This window comes from Nipponia nippon, unplaced genomic scaffold (assembly GCF_047370975.1).
Source record: "Nipponia nippon isolate SJK-2023a ecotype South Korea unplaced genomic scaffold, ASM4737097v1 scaffold_4, whole genome shotgun sequence".
NCBI classification, from domain to species: Eukaryota; Metazoa; Chordata; class Aves; order Pelecaniformes; family Threskiornithidae; genus Nipponia; species Nipponia nippon.
In genome coordinates, this window is record NW_028262358.1 from 63,526,308 (window position 1) to 63,545,230 (window position 18,923).

Here is an 18,923-nt window from a genome sequence, read left to right on the forward strand (position 1 = left end):
GGGCCCCGCGGCGCGAGGCCAGCGCCCGCCGCTGACGTGGACAACAGCCCGGCACACGGGCGGAGCGCTGGGGACTCAGGGAGCCGCCCCGCCTCGCCCCGCGCGACCGGCCCACCAGGAAGCGGCCGGGCGAGGCGGGAGACGCCGCGCCTGCGCGACAGCGCGAGGAGGGCGGAAGGGTGCCCGGCGCGCGTGCGCAGAGGGATGCCGCCAGCCCCGCCGGACACCAACATGGCGCCCTAGGTCCGCCGCGCCAGCGCCACCGAGGGCGAGCGAGGCGGCCGCCGCCGCCATCATGTCCCGGCACAGGAACGTCCGAGGCTATAACTACGACGAAGGTAGTGGCGAGCAGGAGCCGGCGGCGGAGCTGTGGGGGCCGCCCCGGACGCCGCCCCAACCGCCGGTCCCTTCGCGCCACCCCCCCCGCCCTGGCCCGCACCCCTTCCCCCGGCGGGCCCGCACGGGGGTGCGCGGCGGCGTCCGCGGGCCGCAGGGTGTGCGCGGGCCCGCACGGGTGGCGGAGAGGGCGCGGGGTCTGTCAAGGGCGGTGGGAGGGGAGAAGCAGCCCCCTCCCCTCCGCCGGGGGTTGGACGAGGCCCCGTGAGGCCCCCCCCCCCCCCCCCCCCCCCCCCCAGCCTTGCCGCCCGTTTCCCGCCCGAGCGGCGCGCCGGGCGCACGTGGCCGCGCTGCCGCCGGCCTTCAGGGCCACCACCTGCTGCAGCCGGGGCTCCCGGGAGCTTTCACACACAGGGAAAGCGCGGCTCCGGCAGGCAGGCCAAGCCGTGGCAAGGTTTACCTCAGTTGTCTTAAGCTGCCGAAGTTGACCGCTTTTCAGGCGGGTGGGAGTGACTTGAAAACCAGCCTCAATACGATTGAATCCGCCCTTTAGTTTTGTAAAGCTTAAAAGTTTGTGTTCCCAGTCTAGCTCTAGTTGTTGGTGCTGTTCAGCCATAGATAGATAAGCGCCAACAGCCGTTCCTTGTAGAAGAAATGTACTTCTTGAAGATGGAGTTGAGCATCTAAGGAAGAACCTGTTTTTCAGACACCTTTACGTCATATTTTACTTAGGCTTGCATGAAATGAACGAGCTTTTGTGTAAGATCTCGGCTCATACCTGCAGGACTGCAGCTTTCTTTGTGCCTTGTCCCATTAAATTAGGCAAACTGTAAATTGCACCCTTTTTTCTCAAAGGTTTTGTTTGTGTAGTTTTGGGCTGTGGAAAAATGGGTACACTTCCAGTTGATATTGGTATTTTAAAGAACCCTTTGGTATGGGAGCAGCTATTTTGTTGCCCCACTTTGTTGGATGATATAAAAAAGTTGCAAGAAATACTTCTGCCTGCCTCTGTTTTTTTGCTGTTGAGTGAGCAGATGCAATGTGTATATGTATTATAGTAGCACAAATCGGGTTTTGCACCATGATATTGGAATTTTTGGGGAAGTCATGTAAATCCATGTAGCCATGACATCTGTGTGGCCTACCTTGCAGGTTTTACTAGTGCAAATTTACCTAATATAGGCAAAATCTTAGACTGGATTGGGGATTTTCCTACTTGATTCTTTCATCCTCTAGAGATTTTCTTCATCACAGATTGGTTGCAATGTTGATTTCAACTGAGTCTCTGTCATCTGTGAAGTTGGGTGCCCAATCTGTAGAATTTATTTCAGTGTTTGTACACTCATTGGAATCTCTTTTAATGAGATTGCTGAGATACATAGTAATTTGCTGTAGCCACATGAGGCTTAAGTTGCTATTGCTATTTGAAACTTTACTGTTGCATGACACATCAGGTTTAATTAGTAGTGTGTATATGTGTGGTCTTTATACTTACACAGTATACTACTTTTTGTAGTTGTATACAATAATTTCTGTCCCGAATGAAGTACACTTTTGTGTCTTCTTTTTTATTTAATGTAATGCCATATGTTCTTTTTATACCACTTACGATTCCGTAATGCTTTGTTTGACCCAATTATTTATATTTTTTTCTAAATAAATATTTTTTGGTCTCCTTTCATAAGAAGGCCTTAAATCTTGTGGCCTTTATTTAACCATATTCTGTTTCTGCTCTCTCCTTTTTGAGGTATTGTGATCAGAACTGAATGTGATATTCCAGCTGAGAGTACAGCTGTTGATACTGTGGAATGCTTCTGTGGCTTCTACTCTGTTCTCTGTAATTTTTGCTATTTTTTAATAATTATTTTTATGGTCAATGCAAGCTAAGCTGTTTTCACTGAGGTGTCTTTTTCTTAGTCTAGAAATTAAACCAGAATGGGAAGTACAAGTGATTCATATAATGCACACTGACAAGACTTACCTTGATTTCACTTACTACTAACTGTGAATGTTAACCATTCACACAAGTCATCTTGGAGTTCTCCTTGATGCTCTCCAAGTATTGGTCAAACTACAAAAAGTGATCTTACTTCGAAAAAAATGTATAGCTCTTCTCTAGACTTTTTAAAGATTAATTGGTCCTAGCATGGAAACAGGAGACAGTGTGTTCTTTTCGACATGGTCAAAAAGTAGGTAACAATATGCTCTTTTTTAAAAGACAAACAATCAAACCAAGCCTGTAATATGTTTTCTTTATCCCGTGATACTTAGTTTCAGAAGTAGATTCCTGGGTTTTTCACTAAACTTTTCATACACTCGTGCCAGCCCTACTGCTTTTGGTTGGCCTTTTTTTCTGAAAATTACAATGAATTATAGAGTTAAGTTTACTTTGAGATAAACGAACCTTTCATGTCCCAAATTCTGAGCCTTTTATAGATGGATACAGTGTTTGTAATGTTTCAGTTATGTGGTCTGTAAGTTGATACCAGAATGCGGATTTTTTTTTTTTACCTGTTAGCTACTTTTTTCTCTCACTCTTTTAAAACAACAAACAATACATATTATTTGTGAAACTGCCAAGTGTATGCAATAACATCTTTAAAAATAGTTCATTAGTTTTTTCATGTATTTCATTATTACTTAGAGAAAATTACAAATTTATTTTCAAGATTTACATAATACTAGGATTTTTGGGGGGGGGATAATTTACTTTCTCTTTGCGTTTCCTGATAACTGATTACTGATACCTTTTATTTTAATGGGGAAATTATATGGTTTTGTTTAAGTAACTGTATAAGATTCTTGCTTATTTTGCATATTCAAAGGGAATTGTGAATTGTGTTGTTGCCTTGCTGAACGTGAGTTGAAAGGTAGATGGCCGTGAGGATAGACCAGAGAAGAAAGCTGAGAAGTAGGTAGGTATGGAGTAGAAAGGTTGATCCTGAGTTGTTGGAGCAGAGATTGCAATTGAACTGTCCGTGGTTAAGACTACAGAGAGGCCAAGCAGAAATATCAGGAGAACTGCCATGGGTAACGATTTTTGGAACTGTAGAAGGTTGGGTTTGGACTGTAAGGGCAGCCTTCCAAAGGAGATACTGAAGGAAGAGGTGTAAAGCATGGCAGCTCTTGAAAATTTTCAGCTTTCATAAAGAATAAGGTATTAAATGTTAAAATTCTATTATTGTAACTTAGGGTTAATAAATAGGTAAATAAACAGTACTTAACTGCACTTCTGGAGGACTAAAGATGCATAATTTCTTAAAACCTTGTGTAAAAACTACACCCTTTGAATTATAATATTAAGTATATAGAAATTGTGCAGACTAATCTTGCTTTTTCTGCTTCATAGATTTTGAAGATGATGATGTGTATGGCCAATCAGTAGAAGATGATTATTGCATTTCTCCTTCAACAGGTTAGTTCAAATGATTACGTATAAGCATTGTCCATTGACTCCTATTCTGATATTTATTTCTAGAATAAAACAATATCTAAAAGCTAGTGAAACTTTTGAAAAGTGCCTAGCAGCCATGATCCTGTTGAAGTCAGTTAGGTAGTGTTAGGCACTGTTGTACTTTAGGAATTCACATTAGACAAATGGGCACATCTTCAGTCTTAGAAGTATATTATCTCAGATGGTCAGAATGTACTTGATAATGTAAAAATCTGGTTTATGGAAATGTGCTAATAGTTTTGAAATATCTTTTAAAGTTGTTAGTAGGATCTAGTTGGGCTTAACGGTTGTGATTCTGCACCTGGTAGTTGATGTCTTTTATACACCTTTGAGTAAATGTTGGGTAAGGAGTGTTATTGTGGGATGCAGCACTGGTCCTCACTGGCTTCTGTTCTCATGCAAGATCATGTGGAGCTAATAAGCCTTTGGGCATTTGTAATGTTGCAAAGTAGGTATAAAAATAGTGATGCTGTGTACTCAGGTAAGACATAATTGGAGTGGCTCAGCCCAGCTAAATTCAACTCAACTGTAGAATCTCTGGCAAGACTATCAGTTCGGGGTTTCCCCAGGTTTAGTGGCAGTGTTTCTACACTGAGTAGGCCCTGAAAATAGTATGGCTGATGGTGATGCAAAGCTGTGCTACTGCAGGTAACTAGGCTGGATCTAAATCCCCTGCGACTGTGATGTAGTCTGTGACCTCTGGCCACCGGTACTTGAGTTAATTAGATCTTTAAAAATCTGTTCCTCTGTCATCCTGTTGATTTTAGATAAGCAAATCTAGGTGTGCATTTTTATTACTTGTAGTCACATTCCCTGATTTAAATTCGGATTGTCTTGCATTCAGTTTCTAAGTTTAATTGCTAGAATTTTTCAGACCTTTTCTAAGAATTAAGGTAGCCTTGTATTTTGTGATGAAAATGTGCAACGTGTTTACTTTTTAATCAAGTGTAAACTGCTAAATTGCAAAACTAATTCTTGTTTGTGTACAGTAATTTTCCTAAGAATTGTTTTTACGTAAGCTTCATTTATAAAAGAATCTGATCTGGATTGTATAGCAATCTTTTAATAGTTGCTTCAGTTATGGTGATTGAATATGTAATGGTATGCATTTGGGAAACAGTTGCTAAGGCTATACTAAACTTCTGGATATACATACACTCTCAGTATGTATTTCAGAGCTGGGGAGAATATTACATAACATAAGGAAATTTGTTTACATTATACTTTGTACATTTCTGAGAGTATGTGGTGACTGGGGCTCATGTTCAGCAAGAAGTTTTATCTATGTATGCCTTAATGTGTTGCTAAATCAGAGTGGAATTATGCACTTGTTTAAAGTTTTGTGTGAACATGCATTTTAACTCATGGGCTGTATTCCTAATGAAATTCCAAGAAGAGAACAATGTGTTCAACTCCATTAAATTGTTACTAGTAGTTTCATAGCACCATACTGTAAAAGCAATGTTATTTTCATGCTGATTTTATTTTACTTGTAACTGAGGTAAAAAAAATAATCGTGGAGTGAGGTTCTGAAGACATTAGGCCATAGATGGTAATTCAGCATAGAAGATACTATTTTTCAAACGTGGAGTATATTCTTTTGTTTGAATATTGAACTTTGCAGAATTATTGCATTACATGAATACAAGGATATTGCCCAGCCTGCAGTTTTGCTGTGATGATGACTTATTGATATTCTAGCATGAGCTGTTGTATGCTCTGTACAGTCTTCAGGCAGCAGTCATTATACAGTAATGTCCCACTTCCCCACTCCAAACCACTGCAGCAGGTCAGCATCCTGACTTTTTTTCCCCTTTAGATATGTTTTATTTTTAAAGGAGGAAAACAGATTCAAGTTTTTTTTAATACTTTGTTTTTTACCTAATGCAGCAGCTCAATTTATCTACTCCAGACGAGACAAACCGGCAGCATTTGCTGAGCCATTACAAGAAGAATATGGCTATGAAGGTACAGATGATACTGCTGATTATTTTACATCCAATCATCAGTTGACTGAAGTTGATAGAGGTAATTATAGAAAATTAATTCTCAGAACAAACTCTTTTATGAATTAAGGATTTACTGAAATAGTCTTAAACTAATGTTTGTTACTTGACTGACACTATTCACAATTTTGTGATCTTGTAGAACAACACCTTTCATGAGCATAGCTTCAGTGGTGATTCTTCAAGTTTGTAACTACCTTTTGTATACTACTTGTAACTTGATTGCATACATTGAAATACGTTCTTAGTTTCTGATTAGAAATAATGAGATTTGATAGGAAATTCAGACAGAAGAACAGCTGTACTGGCTCAGGCCAAGCATCCATGTTGCTCAAGGTCTTGACTCCACAAATGGATGCTTAGGGAAGAGTATTAGAAACCGAGTATTTGTAGAATGATCTTTTGCTTTTATTGCATTCCAAATTATGGCAACTAGCAGTATTTGAGAAGTTTTCAAAGTCACACGTTTCCTTGAAACTGTGGCCAATATCTTTAGATACCTGTATCATCTACAATCTCTTCTTACCCTGTTTTGAATTCATTAGACTTTGGTTTCCATTCAGTCCTGCAACCGTGAATTCCACGTTACAAGCCAAGTTCTGAGCTGGGTGGTTGGGGAAAAAATACTTGCTTTTGTTTTTTAAACTTGCTGCCTGATAGCTTAATTACGTGCTTTGTGAAAAAGATTCACAAGTCTCTTTCCTAACTATTAATAGATAACTTAGTTTTTAATGTTTTGGATATGATCAGGGTTATTTTTAAAATGTTAATAAGCTCAGAGTGAAGTGTGTTGGTGAACGAATAGACAATAAAATGCATGAATGAACTTTGGTATTTAAAACAAGTTGCAGAAAACTCAGAAACAATAGATAAATAGAAACAATCTAGATTCCATGTCAAGTAAATTGGTAGAAGCTATGCTAATGCATGGACATATGGGTAAATATGATAAATTGGGGTGTAATATATATGTTTTTACAGCAGGAAATAATGCTGTAGATGGCGATTTGAAAGAATCAGCCAGTATGTGGTTACAGGTGATCTAGACAATATGGTACCCTGGCTTTTCAGAATGCTTTTGACTGACTCAATCAGTTAAGAATTCATATTGGAACAAGAAGGAAAGTAATATTCTAGACTAAAAAAGATGGAAAAGAAACCTAGAAGTAACCATTTTTACCATGAAAACAGTAGTGGTCCCACAAGACCTGCTACATTTGATATAGTGTGCAGTGTTGGCCATTAATACAAACTTATTGATTATAGTCAACCTGGTCACAAAGAGTTTGGCAAGATTGTCCTTGCTGAGTGTTGGATAATAAAACGGCCAACCAGCACATTTTGCAGGGCTCTGCCAGTACTTGTTCTGCCAAGCAAATGTCTGGGGAACGCCGACTTGATTATGGGTCGAGGGTGCTGATTTAAGTAACCTTGAGGGAGCTGGAATTCTGTGGTGTTGAATTTGTTTAGCAAAGTTCTTTAAACATCACCATCTTTGAGGAGGTGTTCAAATAAAGAATCTGTAGTCATCTTCCTGTTGTTCAGTTCCTGTTTTCTAAAATCTGAACTGGCAGAAACTGTGATATTCAGGAAGATTTCCTTCTGTTCTCTCGTGTGTGTCTGTCTGATTCGTGCACTACTTCAGTGAATGGCAGCCTGGTGAATTTTCAGTGTCTTGTGAGGCAGGTCAAGACTTAAGAATCTTATCTTAGTCAAGGCTTATACTAGTTGCAGAAATATGCTCCAAAGAAAACTGATTTTGTCAGCCAAAAAAATGTATTACAGTTTCAGGAAAGGTAAAGATTGCAGGTAGTTTCAAACCTGCCGTGTTGATCCAGAGTTCTCAATTGATAAGGCCTGAGGCCCCCAGAAATGCTGTTTTACTTTGGGTGTTAATTATAGTATCTGTAAACACTTGAGATGTTGTCCCAACACACAATGGGATTCTGTGTTGACTTACTAAGTGACTTTGGATAATTTTAAGGTGATTATTTGTATTTGTTCTCTGCCGTGAAGATAGTTAATTTTACAACATCAAAGTATTTCAATATGGAGACTTTATAAACCAATAAATAGTAGTCAGTGATATGTTCCTTATAGAGATATTTGAAATTAGTCAAATATTCTGCAGGATTTGGGGGCAAAATTTATCATGGCAATAAGTGAGATTGAAATTAATTTCTAAAGGTTTTATCTCTTACTATGATATTTTTCTCCTGTTTTTGTTAATCAGGTGTGTGGTGCTAGTGGTTAGGCCACTTCAGACACTTTTTTTTGTGCAGCTTGTAACAGTAATATGTCTCTTTTAGCCCGTCTTAATTCATGCCTTGATCAAATGAGAGAAGTTTTGGCAGAGTCTGTACCAGAGCAAGCAATGGTGCAAGCAGTACTGGATAGTAAATTTGATGTACAGAAGGCTTTCGATCTTGTGCTTTCACAAGGGAGTAAGCAAAATGTGAAGACCAAGAATGAGGACACTGTGATTGTGGGAAAGACGACAAAAGGTATACTTCCGTTTAATTGTTTACATTCAAGATGATTCATTTCTATGTACAGTTTAATTTTGGCTTTCCAAACTGTGAAGATGTTTGTTATTGCATTAGTCATTTATTAGAAAATTAAAAAAGACCAACTTGCTCTTCTATTTCTGTGTTCTAAAAACATTTAAAGGAAACAGTAGCTTTTTTTCAGCTAGAAGTCAACATAAAACCTTAGTGTCAGCTTAAATTCAAACTGCAACTATCTGCAGTTCACAGTAAATTTCTGATTTCTAATATATGACTTAACTGAGTGAATACATGTCCTAAAAGTTGGACAACATCTTTAAGTTTTATGCACTTCCATTATTTGTTTGGTGAACTGACATCTCCCATCCCGATACCTCCCTTTTTTTGGTAGCACCCATACGGTAACTTTCTTATTTTGATTTGTGCTTAAATCTTCGTAATCTTTATTGGTATTCTTTGCTGATTCTTAAAGTTTCTTAGGTATTTCAGTAGATACCCATAATTTAATTGTAGAACATTGCATATCTTTGGATAACACTTAGTAATTAAATGCCTTTTCATGTTTCTTCTTGATTTTTTTGTTGCTGCTGTCTACTTTTAAAAAATTGGATATTTCGTTGTGACTGCACTTCCATCTGAAAATTATTGGCTATTGTAAGGTAAGGAGACTTACTTTGTTGTCCAGAAATGTGTATTGATACAGACAGTTTCTCTTGTGCAGTAGGAAATGTTGCTGACAACACCAGCAAACCTGGGTTTGGAAACTTGACAGCCAAAAATGGTTCAGCTTGTTACTCTTTAATTACAAATGACAAAATGCTCCTTAATGCTGGAAAGTCCAATATACCTACATCTGAAAGGAAAGGATTGAAATCCTCTTCACTTGTTCTGTTATCTTCTTTCAGTGATGATTTGTGTAAAGGATCATATTGTGAACCTGTGAATAAACAGGCAGAGAATCAACTACCAGAAAGTGCTAATGCAATAAGTTTGATTCCTGACGGTGAAGGTGTTTACTTTAGCATAGGAAGTAACCCATCTGGAAATTCTTCCTTTAAGAAGTTGGAATGCAAGGAAACACAGGACTTGAAATCCTTGCAGAATGTGGTTTGTGATTCTCTGAGTCCTGAAGACAGCATTCGTCTTGTTTCCTCAAATACTTCTGATTGTAATAGTAATGCAAATTTTTACAGTCCTCTGTGTTTAACAAGTGCTTTAGGAAAACTGGCTCTTGATAACGAAGGCAGTCATACTGTAAATAGAAAGAATGAACTTCTTGAAAATTTTTCTTCGCTTGTGCAAAGTAGAAAACAAGAAAACCCCTCTTCAGACATGGCTGCTTTGCCAGTGTTAAGGTCTGGAAGTACATCATTGGCTGACTTACTTCAGGAGCACCAGGACAGCAGTGCTAGCCACTGTTATTCTTTGGCTGATCTTTATACCCAGTCAACAGCAAGTCTCACTCTTAGGAAATTGGGAACCTCACCGTTATCACAACTAGTAAGTGAACCCCAGACTTCAGGTGGGATGCCAGAGCTAACAGGATCTTTGTCTTCTCTAGCCCTCTCTAGTGTTTCTCCACTAAAGGAAATTGAGAATTTATCACTCTCTGATTTAATAGCAGAGACTATTGAAGTAGATAAAACTCAACAAAGGATAGACTTCCCCATGCTCAATGTAGCTGAATTGAGGCCTTCTAAAAGAACCAACATTGATTTAAGTGTCCTTGTAAAAAATGCAGATGTATCTGCAGACCAAAATGTGATAGGACAGTCAAATATCTTAAGCCCTGAAACGAAACTTTTAAAACAAAACCAAGGAAAATGTTCTGGTTTTGCCAAAACGAATAAAAAACCCAAAAGAGGGCTCAATTCTAAGAGGCAGGATTTGTCCCTTTCATGGATGAAGGCGCTGCGTGCAAGACCTTCAGCTTTTGCTTTAACCTTGTGTCTCCGTTATCCTCCAAAAGGTTATAAGCGGCGCACAATTGGTATGCATAAAGCTTTCCTATACAGTAGACAAGTACAAGACATAAAACCCAAGGAAACTGGTCCTATAATAGCCATAACACCATTTGACTTCAAATCAGCGTCTCCTGATGATATTGTGAAAGCTAACCAAAAAAGAGCTTTTACAAGAGAGTAGTGAAGAAAAAAAAAAAATCTGTGTTTATATCTTGGTATATTAAAAAAACCCCTAATTATATGGGACCTATTTATAATCCAGAATTGAATTTTTTTTATTTTTTAATGGACATATTACAATTCTCACTGTTTGGTAACAAATTTGTATGTGAACTTTTAAGCTGTTGCACTGAATATCTTTATTTTTGCCTAATTTTCACTGACAATTTAACATTTTTAACTTTTGCAAAGTCTTGAACTTTAGTATATAGATACTGCATGTACAAAATTCTGGAAACACCATTAGACTTCTTGAAGCACCATTAGACTTCTTGAAACATCTCTCTAGGTGTTGAAGATACAGTTCGTTGGGAAGAACACTGAATTATTTTGTAAAGTAATTTAGTTTTGCTAGGTGGTGCATAGCTTGGGAGCAGGAACCTCAGTTTATATTATGACTCTTTTATTAAATGTTCTTCAAGTTAGATTTTCTGATAAAGTATGTTATTAAACTGACAGTCTTGTAATTGGTATTTCCAGTCAATGTCACCATTCTCTTCTATCTTTATACTGATTACAATTTTACAACAGAAATACCTTTAGTTTTTAAAAGCTTCACTAACCTCAGGTTTTGACAGTTCTAGTTGTGATAGGACATGTATATTTTTTGATAGGACCAAATTTGTAGGGGAGCAAGCAATTAAAATTGTGTGGACCCCCCCGTTCACTCACTAATCAGCTGTCAAAATGTGATAATCAGAGTTTTAAACCAGCTATTTTGTAGGTATATACATGTTGCATGTATTTCATGAGAAGTTTCACTAGGCTTCTATGGTTTATTCTCAAGTCTTTCAGAAAAGTATTGGAATAACAATTCTTTCAACTTTAGCATGAGAGTCTGCTCAATGGAAAAAAAAAAATCAGGCAAAGCATAAGTGCTGTTTGTGTCTGCCTCTTGTCTGTTTTGAAGAAAGCTTCCTTTAGTAATGGAAAAATATTCTCTTCTGTTGACACCCATTGCTCTTACTTCGAATCTTTATATGGAAGATCAGAATCAGGACATTCTGGACTTAATTTTTTAGCTGATAATTACCACATTCTGGTGCCCCTGTTAGTCAAATTAGTAACTGCATGTATGTTTCAACTTTCCTTGTAATACCTATTACTACTTTTAATATATTTCCAGTGTCAATGTCAGTATTTTGGATCCTGAACAGCAATAAGTGCAATAAAGGTACTGCTGCAACTAGAAAAATATGTTTGTTCATATACTGCCATACACTTATTCATGTTAAACTTGGCAGCTAGTATGGAACAGTAGATATAACTTTCATCTAGTTTTAATTTAATTTTTGTTGAGCATGTTGCATCAAAAAGAAGACAAAAACTTTAGGTTTATTCCTGACTTCAGGTTGCACTACAGTTTTGTTTCTAGATAAAAATAAAACATGTTCCAGTGCTCTCAGGTACAAATTTCATGTTCTGTATATTTTGCTTGTTTGTCTAGTTGATGCCATTGTCATTTAGGACTATGAGCAGTGTGACCTCTGACCTTTTGAATGAAATTAATGTTTCTTGCCCTTACTAATAAAAGTTTTATATAATGACAGTGCTGCAGTGTTTATGTTCTAGTTGACATGTTAATCTAGCCATCTGTATCATTACCTGAGTGCCTTAAAGCATTGAAGTGTAAATAGTACAATCCAGTGTACATACTATGATCTGATAAGTTTGTGAGCAGGTACATAACTGATTTATTTCCTCAGAAGACTTCCTATAGAAGTCTGGCTGATACTGATTGTATACTGGTTGTTTTATTAATTAGTCTTAATAGCAAGTTCTGCTTTTTGAACAATATGAAATGCTTTTCAGCAATCAGTTTCTCTGTAGTTAGTCCAAATATTAACTTCCCACTGTTTAAAAGTCCAAGTCTGTTTTTCCCACTGAGGCAAAATGTCCTATTTGGAGAGTTTATAATTAAAGTTCAGTTTTTCCAAAATTGTGTGTATTCTTCTAGTAGAAAAATTCTAATTTTAAGAAGTAAAATATTAGTAGAAAGTTTGGCGTCATCATGCCTGGTATATTGTTAGGTGATTTTGTTTTGTTGTGTTCCAAATACTCTTGAGGCCCTAATTAATGTAGGTAGAGATTTCCAGTACATGCCTTTTTTAAAAATTTCCATTGAATAGCTTTGCTTTTTCCCTCTACATCTTTTCCCTTATTCTTGTTGAACTTCTCTTTGTTTTTCGTCTGTTTTCTCATTCCCCTGGCTGCTCTTCTTTGCATAAAACTTCTTAGCATTGTAATAATTTTAAAGCCTGAACTGGACATACACCGAAATATATGTCCTGTGGATTCCATTAGGAAGTATGTAGAAGTAGTAGGTGGCAATGTGTAGTACTTGGAGCTCTGTTTTGCCATAGGTTTCATGCAGATTAAACTTTGAACAAGTGACTGAAGCCCAAGGGCATCAACATTATATGTGTATCACAGATCTTACTGTGGGATTGTAAAGTAAACAACTTTGGATCTTGTTAGGTAGCTAGATTTTCATATATAAATACTTCTTCATTTGCATTTCTCTCAGTGTTGTTAGTGATCTTAAAGAAGCAATACATATGCTGTTCAGTGTATAAGGAGTAGGGGAGGGATTTTTCTTCAGTTTGCAATCCTGAATCCTGAAGTGAGCCTTGAATTAGTACAAACCTGCAGGCTGAACACTGCAGAGGTGCCTAAGTGGTGGATAAGCCTGAATTCCAAGTAATATTCAGCAGAGATTATTTATTTCCATGCTTGGAAAACTTTACAGTTTTGTTTTTATAAACAAAAGGTAATGTGTTACTATATTTGCTCTTTAAATGAAACAGGTGTTTTAATAATTTCCTTAATTATTCCTTAATTTCCTTACTGAAAACCAGGTTTGTGTCATTAGGGACAGGTTTAATTGTCTTAGAACACTGCATGATATTATGGTATATGGCATTTTTGTATAAGAAGTCTGTGTTTGGCCTTTGCACTGAAGTGTTTCTGCCTAATGAATGTTAGAATTCTTGTTAACTAAATCTGTCTATTTTATGCTTAACACGGTGAGTTTATTTTATTGATGTATGTATAAAACTCCCCCCCGCCCCTCATTTTGTAGCTAGTGTGTATCTTTGTCTAATACGGGTTAATTGTGTTATTTGTTTTGGAATTCACATATTAACATTGCAAAGTACTTGTGTCTGTGTTTGCATATGGAGATAAAAATGATAATGTTAAACTACATAGACATACTACTTCTGGTATTCAGACTGTATACTCCTAAGGTATTTTGTACATTAAGTTTATTTTGTACATAGTTTTTAAGTGGCTGCTGAATATTTTTAATATAAAATTGCCTTCTGGATATTGTTTTATGTACCTAAATAAAATGCATATTTTTAAAGGACTGACTTAATTACAATTTCTTGTTAACTTACCTGATAGAAATAGAGTTGTGATTGAATGTTCTATAATGATTGTTATCATTGTGGAAGCAGGCTCCAGTTCTTGTCTAGATTTGCATGGCCATACTTCTTTCCATGGAAGATTTCTTTGGAGAAAGTAAGGCAAAACCTGTCATCTACTAGTGTGTCTTCAGATACCATATTGAGGCTCCAGCTTGTTTTTGGTTAGAAATGGGTTTCTGAAGCTTCTTTTTAGATAATTTTGATAGCATTTTTAAACCTTATTTGGATGTTAAAAAGGAAAGGATATCAGTGAAATAAGAAAAAAGCAACTGTCTAAAGTTAGTTCTCAAGCTCTTTGTTGCAGCAGAAATTAGAGCTACTACAGCTGATTTCTTAAAATCAACATTCTTAAAATGTCTGTAAATACCTGTTCCATTTTTCTCTTTTAGGTTTTCTAGCTGATTTGTATCTGAACTTGTTTTGGGAAACCAGGGCAAATTGAAAGTCAAAGTATGAGAAGGGTAGGATAACAACACCCCCCATTGGGATATCAAAAATGATTGATGCTTTGTACCCTTTGGGATGTGATTTAATGTAATTATAATTAGCTGGTTTTTAATTACAACAGAAAACACTTTTGTTTTGAGAGAAGTGTAGGATGTTAGGAGCATAAGCTTCAGATTTAAAAAAACCCATGGGATTAAAATTTCACATACCTGGTTTTTACTTTTTATTCAGAAATAACTATGTGAGTACTTTCTCATTGAATTGTTCAGACAATTCTCAGGATCTTAAGCTTTGGAGGCAGCAAGCTACTTGAATTTCTGGAACTGTTGCACAATAATATTTCAAAATCTTATTTCTGAGACTAAGTGGTGCAGCGAGGTAATTTTGTAATTTTGTGTTTTGCCCTATTTCCTCTAATCATGTCATTCAAATACATTTTTCAGTAATCAACAATTTCTGAAAATCTACACTTATGCAAAAAGTGAAAGAGCAACTACTACTACTGCAAAAATGAATAACTATACAAAATATTTGTATGAAGATAGGATATAGGTTGTCTTTATGAAATGTATATAGTTTATTACAGTACCTTTGTACAAGGGCAGTAGTTTAGGGTTATACATACAATCATTCACATCTCTCTCAGATCTAAAGTGCTCAGCTTTTCAAAGTTGTTAAAGCGTTTTTGTATTAAATGTTGATTATGAATTGTGGTTGGGAGAAAAAAAATAAAGCAAAAATTTCATCACATTGTAATTCATGCAGTAAAAATAAACTTCCTAAGGTGCTGAAAGGGGATGCTTCTCTGCTTTTTTGTTTCTTTGGAAAGTGAGTGGAATTTTTATGGATAACTTATATCCTTTTTTGGTTTGTGTGAAGTGTAGACAGCTGATAAACTCTTAAGTAGATTTTATGTTCAATTCACTATGTCCAAACTGCTATTTAGATGATGAGGAAATGTCGTTAGTCCAAGTTATCTATAATTCTGTGTGTGCTAATGGTTTTGGCCTTCTGTGGGGAAGTAAGAGGAACTTCTTTTGTGAAACTGGTGTGTTTAGTCTGCACTAGAAAACAATGTGATGAAACAAAAATCAAAGACGATGGTGTCTTATTTATTTATTTCTTGAAGCAAGCTCTTTTGCTCTTCCCAAATTGCTGTCTCAATGCAGTTCAATGGGAATGGGTCTCTATTTTGGTATTGCTGTACTATACAGCCAGTTGCTCCTTTATGCAGACTGTTGAAGTATACATTTTTACCAAAAGTAAAAGCTAATTGCAATTTGTGATTTTAGGTGATTGTTGAGATGAACGATTCTTATGAAATGGTTCATGGGTTTCTGGTGTCTGTGTCATCATGGCAGTGTTCTTTATATGGTTTGTAGACATGTTACATTGAACACTTAAAAATGGCCCATTAAAAACAATTGTCAGTGACTTCTGAGGTATGTCAGTGGTTTGTTGGTCAAATAATTGATGTGGATGCTTAGTGTTGGTAGGATTCCTTTAGAAAATAACCCATTGCCCTCTACAATTTTCTGGTTATAAAATGACCAGATGACTAGAACATGTAAAACGGTTACGGACTGCAGAGATTAAAATGATACCTTTTGAAAGAACTCATAAACAAATTGTTAAGAATTACAGACTTACGAAGACAGTGAAAATTGTCTTACTCTTATTATAATGGTTAGAGAAGAGTTGCTTGTGAAGTATTTACTCATCATCATGTCAATGTATGGAGGTAATAGCTGATGAAGATGGACATTATTTTAATTTTTCAATTGGCTATTTTGAGTCTTTTTGTCCATAAAATCAAAGAATGAAATCTTAATATAAATTTCTTTTTAACTAGTGACATATCATAGAATCATTGAATCGTTAAGGTTGGAAAAGACCCTTAAGATCATCGAGTCCAACCGTCACCCTATCACTGCCAAGTCTATCACTAAACCATGTCCCTAAGCACCACATCTATCCGTCCTTTAAATACCTCCAGGGATGGGGACTCAACCACTTCCCTGGGCAGCCTGTTCCAATGCTTGACCACTCCCTCAGTGAAGAAGTTTTTCCTAATATCTAACCTAAACTTCCCCTGGCGCAGCTTGAGGCCGTTTCCCCTCATCCTAAATGTTCTATATGTTCTTGACATATGTAGCATTTCTCAGGTGTCCTTCGCTTGATCTCAGCAGTAGGTATTAGTGATGTTCAAAGATTGCAATTTGAAATGCACTGTTGTAATAAATTTTCTTTCACTATAGTCAAGAAAGAATTTTTGTTTGATGAAATTTAGCTAATATTTATGGGCTCTCTGAGAAACCTTTCTTAAAGCTCAAATTTCTAAAAAATGTTTATGTAAAAATGGTCCCCTCTTAGTCAAAAGGATCTGCATTCTGTGCATATTCGTTTCATTTCTGCATGCTTTTTCTGGCTAAGCTACATTTTCATTTCTTTTTGCCCATGTTAGTGTTGCAGAACAAATACAGATACTGGTGAGTGAACTAGATTCTGTTCCATTTTGGGCACCATTAACGGAATTGTTAACTGCTTTATGACACTAAAATTTTTGGTTTTAGTAATGGATGAGCAAGAAGGAGGTCAGATGTCTGTAAATGTGCAGTCCTTGCAGGAAATTAAAACTACTGTGAACTGAGTGTGTTTAGTTTGATTGTTGTTGGGGTAGCAAGGAATCTAGTCTTTCTTTAATGAAGTCGTTCTCGTAGTTGAGCTGTCTTTGTGGGGATACTGGCTATTTTGTATTATGGTAATTTCTCAGGAGTAGCAGCAAGAACAGGGCCTTTATAGGGCTATATGTATAAATCTTTAATAAGAAACAAGCTTCACAGTAAAGAGCCAAAATTGAAAGTGAGGCACAGGAAGCTGAAAAGCCTTACTCATGATATGCCGGATAATCTAGGAACAGAGCACAGGTCTCAAGCTCAAGTCTAGTTTTCTAAATATTGGACTACAGAATCATAGAATCGTTAAGGTTGGAAAAGACCCTTAAAATCATTGAGCCTAACCGTTAACCTAGCACTGCCAAGTCCACCACTAAACCATGTCCTTAAGCACCACATCTACCCGTCTTTTAAATACCTCCAGGGATGGGGACTCAACCACTTCCCTGGGCAGCCTGCTCCAATGCCTGGCTACCCTTTCGGTGAAGAAGTTTTTCCTAATATCCAAACTAAACCTCCCCTGGCTCAGCTTGAGGCTCTTTCCTCTTGTCTTACCACTTGCTACTTGGGAGAAGAGATATTGCTTTGCTTGTAGCTGTTAATAGAGAAGCAGGCATTTCTTCACTGGCATTTATTTTTGGTTTATGATTTTTATTAATACTGCATGTATTCAGGTTTTTGACGTAGCGTAGTCTGGGCAGTTTCAAGAATACAAGCCACAAGTAAAATTAGTAGGTGCTTAGCTTGCATTTTGTTAATGTTGTTTGTCTTTCAGTTTTCTAGAATTCTTTTTTTGCCTCTCCTGTATAAATATCTTCCTTCATTTTTGCTTTACACCAGTAACAAATAAACAAAAATCCCAAAACATTACCACAACATGACTTAATGTAATTAGCTTTTTCTTTTCACTCAGTTGAATGCGGCAAGGCTTGGTTTTGTTTCAGAATGATGGGCATTTCTTAGTCCATGGACAAATACTTGTCTTCTGTCTTTTTATGCTACAGATGGACACTGATGGCAGTTGCTTCCTAGTGAAAAGTGTCAGAATGCAGATTATTGTGCTTTAACATCTAACTTTTATCACTTCTGCTTTGTGATTAATGGACAAGTGAAGTTGGGAGTCTTAAATGAAAAATCCTTTTGGATTTTATTTATAGGGAGAATTCCAAAGAAATCCTGGAGTAGCAAACATTCGGAAGTTTAATGGTGCTGTACAATGTATCTTCCTTAGCGTAGACTCCTTCAGGTGTTACTTCCATTTATCATACTAGGCTCTAATGCTTTGAATTCGCAGATTTGAAAATCCGTTATTTATACACAGGTAGCTCAGAAGAAATTTTTGTCCCCAACTTCAATTGGCTGTGCTAACTTTTCAGTAACATGACAGTTCTCAAATGCCTGCTATAGTGATGAGAGGCCATTGTACTTAATGATACTCCAATGTGGCATGCGTTCAGTCTGTGACAAAGTTAATGTGTTCTTTACTGAATGGAAATGTTTGAAATCTGACACGACTGATGATATAGTTATATCTTAAATCATGGAAAGTAATGAGAATTTAAGACTTCCGTGTTTTGTGTAAGAAAAATATATACACAGACTTCGAGAAGTTACTGAATCTTGACACTGTGTGGGTTTTAGAAAGGAAGTGGCTTATTTCAGGGAAAAATGTGTCACCAGCAATGAAAAGCTTTTTAAAATCCTTTGAGATACCTTTTTGAGATTCTCCTCATACATACTGTACACCTACACTGGAAAAAGTGACACTCCAGGCTTTTTCTGAGTTTTCTTTTATGGTCCTTTAACACTAGTTTGTTTTACTTTTTTTCGGACAAAGTGTAAACCAATACAAAGTCGATCGTTTACATAGTTGACTATATCACG

At 37.1% G+C, this 18,923-nt stretch overlaps 2 protein-coding genes across 5 annotated transcripts in view; both read left to right on the plus strand.

Moving 5' to 3' along the window:
- The first annotated feature begins 154 nt into the window (after nt 1–154).
- LOC104008892 (HBS1-like protein) overlaps nt 155–18,923 on the plus strand; it is a 62,660-nt gene continuing 43,891 nt past the window's right edge. The window contains exons 1-4 of one of the 4 annotated variants that reach the window (XM_087774006.1): nt 155–338; nt 3,686–3,751; nt 5,681–5,818; nt 8,106–8,300. In XM_087774006.1, coding sequence (XP_087630132.1) covers nt 296–338; nt 3,686–3,751; nt 5,681–5,818; nt 8,106–8,300 — 442 coding nt within the window. In that variant the 5' untranslated portion in view covers nt 155–295. The remainder of the gene's footprint in view (nt 339–3,685; nt 3,752–5,680; nt 5,819–8,105; nt 8,301–18,923) is intronic. The other 3 variants (XM_087774004.1, XM_087774003.1, XM_087774005.1) reach the window with 3 other exon arrangements.
- Nucleotides 8,991–12,033, plus strand: LOC104008824 (uncharacterized). Its single transcript, XM_087774130.1, has one exon. It carries the CDS (start codon nt 8,991–8,993, stop codon nt 10,446–10,448), a length of 1,458 nt encoding a protein of 485 aa, XP_087630256.1. The 3' UTR covers nt 10,449–12,033.